The sequence below is a fragment of the Amphiura filiformis genome, chromosome 12, assembly GCF_039555335.1.
Source record: "Amphiura filiformis chromosome 12, Afil_fr2py, whole genome shotgun sequence".
Lineage (NCBI taxonomy): Eukaryota > Metazoa > Echinodermata > Ophiuroidea > Amphilepidida > Amphiuridae > Amphiura > Amphiura filiformis.
This window is the reverse complement of record NC_092639.1, coordinates 66,329,220-66,341,523: the sequence shown is the minus strand read 5'-3', so window position 1 is coordinate 66,341,523 and position 12,304 is coordinate 66,329,220. Positions and strand designations below refer to the sequence as shown.

The 12,304-nt window shown below is 35.0% G+C and overlaps 1 protein-coding gene across 5 annotated transcripts in view; it reads right to left on the bottom strand.

Annotated features, from left to right (window-relative positions):
- Positions 1 to 6,408: 6,408 nt before the first annotated feature.
- LOC140166592 (putative transferase CAF17 homolog, mitochondrial) overlaps positions 6,409 to 12,304 on the bottom strand; it is a 35,110-nt gene continuing 29,214 nt past the window's right edge. For all 5 annotated transcript variants that reach the window (XM_072190088.1, XM_072190092.1, XM_072190090.1 and 2 more), the window contains one exon: positions 6,409 to 10,643. Coding sequence is in view for 1 of the 5 variants with exons in the window: in XM_072190092.1 (XP_072046193.1) it covers positions 10,547 to 10,643 (97 nt within the window). In the remaining 4 variants the exon portion in view is untranslated. The remainder of the gene's footprint in view (positions 10,644 to 12,304) is intronic.

Here is a 12,304-nt window from a genome sequence, read left to right as displayed (position 1 = left end):
GGTCTAATTGAAAACGGTCCCTTTTCTACCCGTACCCCTATCCAATGCTGGAATGCTTTTTAAAAGGCCATCTTAATTTAATAGTTGATCTCCAAGCCCTTCAAAAGTTGAAACCCTAATGCGGAGTGCACTTCTTTTTTTCCTTTCTTTTTTTTTTTTTTTTTTTTTTTTTTTATAAAAAATGTGGGAGGGGCTTTTTGACAAAAATCTGTTGGGGAATAAGCACCTAAAGTTTCACTGTGTTCAAGATGGAAGAATTTTATTGCGATATACAACTAAGGCTATTTTAACGTCTGACGATGTTGGAAGTGAGATGATTGTTGTGGATTTTGGAAAAAATAGAAAAACAGTAGAAAAATGAAATGTAATCCAGCTGGAATAAAAATGTGCAAAAAGTGGGCGATTTTACTAATGCATAGAGGGGCTTTGAGACAAACTTTTAAATTAAGATGGCCTAATATACTCTACATCACCATTATACTCTTCCAACATTGATTGGTAGGGAAAGGAGAGCCCCCTTAAAGGTTTGTTGGGTATAAAGCAGTATACAGACTTTATTATGCGTACAATATTGTATGTACAATATGTACGTTATTTAATCTATTGCCATTCTATTTCCAGTAATGTTTAAGTTCTAACGAATGTTTGATGACGTAAAATCGATAATATATTTCTGCTAGATATTGTATGTAACATATTATCGATTTTTAGTCATCAAACATTCGTTAGAACTTAAACATTACTGGAAATAGAATGGCAATAGATTAAATAACGCATATATATACATACAATATTGTACGTCCTAATACTGGAGTCTGAAGCGCTTTAGTTAAAGTTTCTTGCCATTTATACAGGATCCTGCATACTTATTGACCTCATACCAGGTGTTTCTGTAGTGTGATCCTTAGACAGGAGCACTCTTTCCGTGTCCACCTAAAATGTTATGAAACTTAATACCCTTTTGGTCTGTTTAGGGTCTGTGCAAATTATTGTGAGCGGGGTGGGAGCAAAATTGTTATGAGCCACGAAAGGGGATGGGGCAAACAATTTTTGGCACAAATTTACAGGTAGCCGCACCTTTTCAATAGCACTCTCTAAAAAGGCTTACACTACAGAGGAAAACATTACAGAATGTTCAAATATACAAAAAGTTCCTGCTTGCTATGCTCAGATTATATATCTAGACTTTGCAAATTGGGAACCCAGAAATGTGGCTTTGCAAAGAAGGTGAAATAAGTTTTTAGGAGACTGAGAGGGGGGAAGCAATATTTGGCATACTGTTTGGAAATTTTACCCACCAGGGGCTCATAATTATTACACAGCCTATTATCATTTCAGCTACAGTGACACTTCATGCAATCATGCATATTAAACATTGTAAAGCTTGAGAGACCACACTACTGTTTAATGGTTGCCTACCCTGCCCTCATTTGGGTTAATCCATTTGAAATCCACACCCCACTGAGGGCCGAATGCCCAAAACAGTGGAAAAGGTGCGACAGATTTTGAAATTGAGGCCAAAATGGATGTTTTTAATATAAGAAATGTTTTTTAACACAAGTCACAGCATACATAAATGAAAGCCAATGATGAATTTCATGGATTTCAAATATTTTCACCTGGAAACTAGCAAGAATTGCTAGCTGGATTGAACATAAGGTATAACTGAAATTAAGATGACACGTGTTATCTTGTGGATTTTAAATGGAATAGCCCATTGCCAACTTCACTCATTAATAAAACACGAATACTGAATCAGATAAATCATTTCTTTCATTCAATATTATATTTTACAGCCCTTCTGCAAAAATATATCAGATATCACACTTGCCAAATAACATAATGGCAGTTACAGTAACGGGTAGTACAAGAACTATATGCAATTACAAAAGATTGTCCAATAACATAGGTAACACTAATGAATAAAACAGTACTACAAGTACAAGATGATTGAAGTAAGAATACTGATACAGTTCACAGGGCAATAGTTAACAATTCATATTAAATAAAGTTTCACAATTGACATTTTCGGTAAATCCCATAAGCCTTTGCGAGTACACCTGAGATGTCGTCCGTTGATGTCACGCCGATCTGCGCCGATGCGCACATCGTTTATCGAACATCGTTGCTGTGCATTGCAAGTTGGCGTGTGTAAATGACGAGTTCTCAGGTGTACTTGCAAAGGCTCATGGGATTTATCGAAAAGGTCAATTAAATTTCACACAGGGTTGTAGCTACTCATCAAGTGTTTCATTGAGTGACACAAAGCAAATTAACCAAATGTTGCCAGTTTTACTAAATTTTTACCAATAATTAACTATTCAAGGATTAATTCAGTAAAATACACACTGTTCTTCGAGTTTGAGTGGTGGCCTCTAGCACTGAAATTATCCTTTTGTGGTGGGCTCTAGAAGTGAGTGATGGGCTCCACTGCTCACCATTGCTATACAACCCTGTAAATAAACCAATAGCAATGCACATGACATCGATATTACAATATTTAAACTGTAGCGATATCTATCAAAATTAATTGCTCTTTGAAAACTTATACTTATAGCATGAGAATTTTCCTTTTTAAAAAGAAATCCTATCTTTTTGCCTTTGTAAACTTTTATTTCTTTTTAGCCCATTTTGAGCCGTTTTCAGAATAGTGTCTTCTTTTTTTCATTCCAATATATTCTCATGCCTGAACGTTACAATGTAAAAAATGCCATTTTTCTTAAATTTCAGATTTTACCACCTTTTTAAAATGCAGTAATAACATACAAATATACCCTGTGAAAAACAAAGCCTTAAAAAAAAGGTTGTGTAATTGTGACAAGAATCTTATGATTTTCTTTATTCATTAGAAGTGATATTAATGAACCGCCAAAAACAATGGAATTCATAATTCAACTTGTAATTCAACTTATGGGCTATTGTATAGCAGCGTCATTAAGTTGTATTGATACCACATGTAGCAATATGACTTAAGCTACACTTGAAACCCATTGCTCATACACACAAAAGTGCATTAAATTACCACTACTTTGAAATGCTTATAATACTCACTACTTGACAATTAAACTCATGGGAAAAATCAAACTTCATCAACATCTTACTATATTTCTTTATGGAAGAAATAGCTTGATCACTTTGGTGGCAACAGGGGCAGAAATTGGCTAGATGTGGCACTATGGAACACTAAGTTATAGACCTCTATAAATCCTTTATAATATAAATGTATGCAACTTCAAATAGCCATTAATAGAAAATGAAACATGCATGAATAGGATACATGTACATGTGAACTATGCTTTTGGCCAGGAGTTCAAATTTGTAATCAATTGCGGGAACCTGTTTAGGTTATCGCAAAGGGCTTTTGTGAGAACAAAAAAAAAGAAACTTTGCCATTTTCCCAACATCTCAGAATTATACTTTTGGATAAGTGAGATTGTTAAATCATTTCCATTGCAGAATGGTAGAATATAACACAAAATGCCATCTGAGACTTGGAAGCTTACGAGAAATTTGGTTCACCTAGTTGTAATCCAGGAGAACCGGTTCTCAGGTTCTCCTCAAATTTGAATCCTTAGAAGCTGAAATACTAGAAACAAGTAAAGGAGGAAAATGATTACCCGAAGTAAAGGAGGAAAAATTATTGTCAACAGTTAAACAATTAGAGTTGAAAACTACAAATATACTCAACAAATTCCAGAGAAATGGAAGGACTTGCATTACTAAGGCACACAAAATAAGTATTTTACTTTGGTAACTTTTTAAAGCTATAAAATGATACAATTACAACAATACATTCTTAATAAAGGAAGTTACATTCCATAAAATCATATGGCTTTTTAATTGATGCATTGGGCTATTTCAGTTGAAAACCATACACCCCTATGGAAAACATGACCTTAATCATCTGCACAGGGGTGTAGACTTCAAATGGTGTCACCCATTTAGGTAACCCCATTTGAAATTCTCACTACCTGTGTAGGAGATTAAGGTCATGTCTTTCATAAAGGGTGTATGTTGTTTCAAGCTTTAAAAAACAGTTGGCCTCATTAATCTATTGTCTTACATGGACATGAATTTTTGGTAATTGTATAACAACTAACCAATCAAACAAAAGAATTTGCTGCCCAATTATAAAAACGCCCTTGGATCATCAATAGGGCCTATTTATCAAATCTGGGACTTGACAATTGACAGACAGAAACCAAAAGCAAAATTGCAAACTTGAAACGACCCATTGTTAACAAGAAACATAATGTTTGTTTTATATTGATACACTGTTTAACAAATTATAAAAAAGCTACTTGGATCAACTTCTATTTACAATTTTTATGGGTATAGTGCAAATACAGAGCACTGTATTATACCTGTTTTTGATATTTAAACATTCAGTTTAGGTCGAATGTGATGAACATGTACACAACAATTGGAGGGCATTGTTTCAACTGGTAAAACCCAGTCAAGACTATAATCAATTGTACAACAGTGCCATTGCATATACACCACATTTCAAAAGGTTCATAATGAGACAGAAAATTGGAGGACCAATGGTGCAGTGGCTCAGAGGCACTGACTGACCTTATGTACACAATGCAATATGCATAATATGTATACATCCATATCAAAACGATGCACTTGTCAGCTGCTACATGTGCCTCATTTCACATATATTAGTTAGGAACAAATACCAGACTTATCTCAAGTGGAGGTCACTTCAAATCATCGCCAAGTGACATGGTTAAGGAATGTTCTCTGCATTTCTAAACCATGTGCTATGGGGATGATTTGAAGTGACTTCCGCTTGAAATGAGTCTGAAATTTATTGCTAGCTGTTATGTGAAATAAGACACATGTAGCAGCCGACAAGTGCATCCTTTTGATATGGATGACAACATATTGGAAACATAACTGTGAATAATGGCTTAAAACAGGACTTACATCTGATAGATATTGAAAGGGTGTTATATTTGAGACACTGACCACTACATGTACATAAAATCAAATTTGATTACACCTAAAATAGGTTGTGAATATGAGTTGCACCCGTTCATGACAAATATTTCTTTTCCAATATTTACATGGACAAGTCTGAAATGTATGTTAGCAAACTTACACACATTTATCATTTGATTCCATTTTACAGCATGCAAGAATATTACTACCTTAGAGTATGAATGAAATATACCAAATCGTAGAGTGAAGAAGAAAATGTACAACTTTGTATCAAAATTGTCTATACCTTATTTTGAATCAGCCATGCTAGGAGGACACACATGTACAATCAACATTTTTTCATTCTGGACTACAATATCCTCACTTTACTGAATGAATCACAAGCATTTTTTTATCAAAACATGAAGTCCTTTAATACCATTTTGTTCAGTTTTAATACACAATGATACAACAACCAATCAGTTTGGTGTGTTGCATAGTCTACATAGTTTGACCATTTCACTGTGGTGTCATCATTGTTACACTTGCACCTTGCTACATTAAAGACCAATATATGGAATCGTGCTGACAATACTTATATAATGTGTACTTTTCTTGGATACATTGAGAATATATATGAAACAAAACAATTCTATTGAAATATTCTTCTATTAAAATGAATATCTTCCTAAAAAGTCTCTCAAAGTTTGTCAAGCAATGCTATTTCATTATATAGACCTGAAAATACTGTGAAATAAGAGTCAAACAGACAATGAATTTAAGTAATATTAACCCCATGAGAACTACCTGCCGATTGGCCAAAAAGAAGTTTTCACTATCAATTGGACCAATCAGTAACATTGTTAGAATAAAGTAAAGATATCATGTAATAGACCAATCAGAGGCAATGTTAGATCGGCAGGTAGTGCTTAGGGGGTTAAGGTTCATTCTACACACCAAAGATATTTAGCAAGATATTTGATCATGGACCATGGCATAAACTACAATAAAAATATATTCTTCTTTCTAATATACATTGGCTTTGGTTAACCATTTGTTTTTGCATGTTGGACATGCGCTTATCACACAATGACACAACAAACAAAAATACTTGTTAACAATGCAGGTGAACATTGGTAGCTTTAATTACACAGTCCTTCATTAATGCAGGGATTGTATACAGTCCCTGATTGACCATATCACATTTGATTAAAGCCATATTGTAACATTTACATAATAGAATTGTATTATATTTGTCACAAAATGTTACAGTTTTCACTTTATACGAACAAGGACCATATAAGCAGAGAATTTTTTAGCGGCAAAAATAAGCTATGGAATGTGGATTTGCAGCCTATATTTATTTTGACCTTAATAGTTACAGATGTATTGCTAAATTGCCCCATCAAATTTATATTAATAGTGCCCAAACTTGCCAGGAAAAATGACTTAACCCCATGGGCACCACTGACTTTGTTAAAAAGCCACTGATTGGTGAAATATGTGATACAACCATCTGAGCAACCAATCAAAAGCTTTCAGATCTCTTAGCACTTTTAAACTTTTTACCGCTCAACTGATTATTCTTACCATATCTCTGATTGGCTCAATATACGATATAAGCCTCTTTGTAACCAATCAAAATAGATCTTAGTAGTGCCCATGGGGTTACCAGATATTGATCCAAATTGATTCCTAACATATTTTTTCATTGGCCGATGTTTTTGAAAATTGGGTTACCCATTCGGATATATGAGTCTCGAAAAAAGCGAGAACCCCACCACCGAGCTTCCCTTGATTTGCTTGGGTGGAGAGAGGCAGATAGTTTAAAGGAAACATTGAACATAATATTAATGTCAGTACTTTCATCCCTCTATGGCTGACCACCACTAAATAAAACCCCTCACAAAGGGCATCCCATGAAATACTATGTACACGCAAACACTATTCGCCAGCGAAGTGTTACGTGTAATCCGATTATCACTATGTCAACTGGATCACGCTTTTGAGTTCTGCACCACGATGGAAATGATTGCAACACAATTGGCATGCACTACTAATTTTAAAAGGTGCGTGTTCCAGTTAATACTAAGGAGTTATGTAACGACTTTGCTGGCGAATTCATTTAGAATCATGGTAACTGAATGCATATGACTATCAATTCATATCATTATCATACAATATATATACAACTAAATAGCTACATACAGGTGGGAGTTGTGTTTCATTGCTATTGCAATTTGTTTTTGAAATACTTGACATATTTTGCCATCTCAACTTTGTACCAAGATAACCTGTTGAAGTCATCAGTGCAAAACCATTTGCTCTGTTAAAGGAAGCCCATCATCAGTTAGTTCTTCATAGAAAAAACATTTTCCTTGTTCACAAGCTGGGTTCATCAGGTGACAGACACAAGGGGATTTACAGTGGATAGGTAGCCAGGGGCTTCACCTACCCAAATCCTGTTCATCTCAATACATGTAACAGGAATTTTAATACAGCAATATTGTATGTAGCCCTTCCTTTGACAGTTTTGCTGCATTCTGAGACAAATTCAACCCAGGCCAGCCCATACTCTTTGGCAAAGCTACCCAACTGCAGACAGCTTTGCACAAGTTATTGGTAGTTTTAAAATGTAATATATATCAGATATGAATATCATGCTCTCCATAACTGTCCTCAACTGTGTCATGTTAGAAATTCATCTGCACATAATGCTGAGGCACAAATAAAGATGCATGTGATATTCATAGATGCACACTTGTAAAAGGATGGACTCAAACTCATGAGTATATATGTGACAGGATCAAGAGGAATGAGTTGTATGTCGACCCTGGTTGAAAATGAGTTTCTAAAGAGGACATCTTCCAGAAACTAAAATCCCAATGTTGATACGACTTTTTGTTGCAAAGTTACGTCAATTTATCGATCGCTGAAAACAATAAAAAACAAAAGGATTTTAACACTTTCTTTGTCAATAACTCAATATCAATATTAGCGACATCCGACTCATTCCCCTTGATCGCGTCACATATGCGTTATATTATGGAGGGATAATCAAGAAACCAAATACATTATCCATTCTAAAAATCATATAACTCATTTGATTAATTATACTCGTATACATAAAATACAATTTCTATTAGCTCTATTAAATTACAAAGTGAGCCATGTACTCTAGCAATAATAATGATAAATTCAAATAAATGTGACTTGATCTAATTCACTATACAGCTGGGGTAACAGGACTGTACGCCATGGTCTTGTGCATGTCTGACTGTTGGCATACACAATTTGTTAAAAAGACCATTTGAACCCTTATTTGGGACCCATAAATTTGTTAACATTAGACATTTTTGACCCCTCGCTCTAAATTATGCACTTACTACTCGTATGCAGTGTACACAATGTTTTAATCATGAATTTGAGACATAATTATCATCAAATTGAATGACAAGTTCACCATTGTCAATGTATTTTGCTTAAATCTTGATGTTATCGTCATCTGTACCCCGGTATAAGATTCAGTGGATCAGAACAAGTCTCAAGTTTCTCTAAATTGGGTACAACATCTACTATCCATACATATACATGTTCCTAAAAAATATTCCTGAGAAGGCCATGTTGTATGATTACAAATAATAACTACAATACATTGTCTATATGGCCTCTACAATCTCAAGCCAATGCCCAAATCCTTCAGTCTTTCATCACTTTTGTCAGCTTGGTATGCCGTATACGTTGGCCTAATGGCACACCTATAATGAGAATTCCAATTGAATGAATGCAGCTTTCAACAGCGTGACAAATTTTTGCGTACACTGTATGATGTACGCCAGCGTGTGCTACTGTGCGTGAGTAACACAGAAGTGAATCCAACTATGCCATCGCACTCTTGATTGGTTAGCATTGTATCCACAGTCGTGCGTTCATGTTGTAGTTTGAAATACGCGATATACAATCGTGGTTGGATCGAGTGCAGCTGTTGAAAACTGTGTTCATTCAAGTGGAATTCCTACTATAGGCTCCTTTGCCTTGGGGTTCATTTCATGTACAAATAGAGAGCTTCCTCCTCTATACATCCCAACAAGAATAAAGGGTATGTGCCCTTATTTACTGGTGGAATTGTTATGGGAGGGCACTTTCAGTTTGTGTCTAAAACTCCAGTTTATGTCAAGAGAGCCCACAGCGCCATTAGGCGAACATTTACGGTATAAGTTTTGATCTGAGTGGCAAATTAATTACATCAGCTCACTGACAGTTAGCTATACTGACTGAATGACACATCAGATATATCCAACCTCATGCATCTGAAGCATAATAATACCAAGGCATTTGGGCACTGACATGTAACTGAATGCCCTTTTCCCTGCAAAATACTTTCCTTCTGGTATTATACACAAAATTTCAGTAATTGATTTAAATCAACATATAATCAGCACCATAATGCATAACTGCAAAGACATGTAATTGTCTTACTACTGAGTACGGCATTAACTTTCCACACGGGCGTCGACTGCAGACGACAAGTTTCAATTTTTTTAAATTCAAATATTTCACAATTGTAAATTTTCATGACCATAATATTTGGTATCAGCATGAAAATTGATATTAAAATGAGTACAAACTAGCCTAGTATTGGTTCTGTGGTTCTTTGGATAGCTCTTGATATTTTGAGAAAATATCTCATAACTTGAACTTTTTATGTTGAAGTCTATGGTTAGCATGCAGAGCATTAAAATAAGTAAGTCCAAGTTAAAATTGATTGTATATTTTACACAAGTACACACATTCATACTTTGGTGTTCTTTTGTTTCTTACAAAACATATCAACACCTGACTTATATCATATCATAGGCTTCAAAGGAAGAGAACTTCCTAATAAACTTTGCTGCCCAAAATAGTGCAATGCAGCAACAAATAGAGGGCTCAGAAACACATGGCCTTATGTCCATTTTGAGAAAAAGCGATTGCAGATTTGGTCATGCTATATATAGCCATATGATGAAAGGTGAGGTGAGGTGAGAAAGCTTCATTAGATATCCACGAAAAAAGCTTATTCCCAAAATCTCAGTTGATTCTGATTTTGCGTTTGAGAGTTATGCATGATTATGTGTATTACACTGCTCCAAAGACAATGTGTTGTAATTTTGTTCTGGTGTACCAGAACGTAATTCAAATTCCACGATTTTTGCTAAACGAATTAATCTGCAAGAAATGCTTTGTATATAAACATGTAGCCAGAGGTTTTCAATGGTATAAGTTGGGGGGATGATGCTGTGGATCACAAAATGCCCTTTTAAGCCGCCTTATGGAACTAGAGAGCGATAAAATGTAAATAGATGTAGGTAATAAAATTGTTTTAACACCTTTAAAAACAATGATGGTATATATACCCAACAGGTTTCCAAGTATAAAGTACCAATACACTATTTTTTTTTGTCAATATACTGTACATGTACTGTTCACTTTGTTCTAACATACAATGTAGTAAACTATCATTTTCATCGTAAGCCATCATTACAACTACAAAATATATCACCTCATAAACTCGCATCCTGATCACGTTTACGCACACGACAAAAAAAACTGACAATGATTGAGCAGCTCGCTGGATCTAGTCATGCTTCCCAACCCACCAATCAGGAGCGTAGCTTCGCAGGTATAGACGATTCCCATCTCTCAAACCCACTTGCAGTTGGTCGTTGTTCCGGCTGTAATACCGAGAAAAGTGGAGAGCAAACAAAAAGAAACACAAGAGAAAAATGGTTAATTTTTTCAGAAATGGAAGGATACCTATATAATTATATGATTTACAGTTTTGGGTTTAAAGCATTTAGCATACTACATTTACAGACTTATTAATGTTTTACTGATCCAACACATCTGGGCAACTTCATAGCTCAATCACAATCGATGAGGCCAGCTGTTTTACAAGCAGGGTCAGTCGGTCAATCAGAAAAATGACCCTAAAATATCACCAGAAACTTGAAAATCTGGCAAAAATTTGATGATTTTTTGCAAACATATTTTGGAAAATGTTCTGAAAAATCAATCAATTGCATGATTTTACATGATTTCAACAACAATAAAAAATATATTCTCCCAAAACACAAAATCTGGGTTTTTGTCACCTAAGGGAGTATTTGATTTGATTTGATCTGAAAGGATCTTCATCCTCTTGGTTGAAAGTGCACAATCCAATTGTCAAGTCAAAATCATTGCTTACAATTGAACTATGAAGACACCTTTAATACACAAATTATTTATCATTCAAGCTTGCATTCTTTCCATACACACATTTTATATTATCATGTCATTTCTCCATTGATGTTCGACGTAAGAATTGTATTGTCTACACTCACAAGTACTTTACTCAATTTAGACTATCAAGGAGTGTTTCTAGAGTAAGTTACACCAAACATCTACCGATATCTGCCACTTCTCACACATTTTTACTTTACTTTTACAGAGCAATTTAGTAATATCCTTTAAGTATCAGTTTAAATCAAAATGTAACTATTAAAGAGGTATTTTAGAATAAAAGTTGCAATGTTTCTAGATAAGAGTTATTGGTATCATTGCATTCATATCCACAAACCTCCTCTGCCAGCGAAGTTGTCAAGATGACAGCCTGGCTGAAAATCTAACGCTTTCTAATATACAGCTAGTGATATGCATCCAATGATATACAGAGAGCAAAAGCATACTTGGTACCAGATGTTTCACAAGATTGTCTGCAAACTTTGACTTATTACAATCAGTTTCTTGATACTTTGTGAAAGTCTGCAGACAGTCTTGTCAAACAATGTGTACATGTATCTCATTGCAATGTCTGAATAAAATATGGGACTCGATCTGGTCCATGGGGGCTCAAGGCGGCAAATTTGATACTCAATTTTCAAAAATGCCTCCTTTGGCCCCATGGACCAGATTGTGTCATATGGTTGTATTGATATGAGCATTGCAGAAGTTGTTACCCTCCATGTTGAAACTTGCATAATGCATGAGCATGAATGCTTATTTATTGCAGATGGTATAAATAATATTTGCCTGATGACAACAAAACAAGAGTATTTTTGGGAAAACAGTCTTCATTTATTTCAACCTGATGTGGCAGTGACGTCAAAGCGTTGAGGCAGATGTGATGTCCATGCTTTGAGCAAACACTAGAGATTATAGCTGCACTGACATCACTGCCACATCAGGGTGCAAAATGGTATAGTAACAGCATTTGAACTTGTAAACAGGTTTGATTATTTGCAAATATATTAATCCAGGAAATTTATTCTCACAACTGCAGTAATGCAGAGCTGCCAACATTTGAATCTTGAAAAAAGGGAGATTTCCTGTTGCAATCAGGGAGATTTGACAA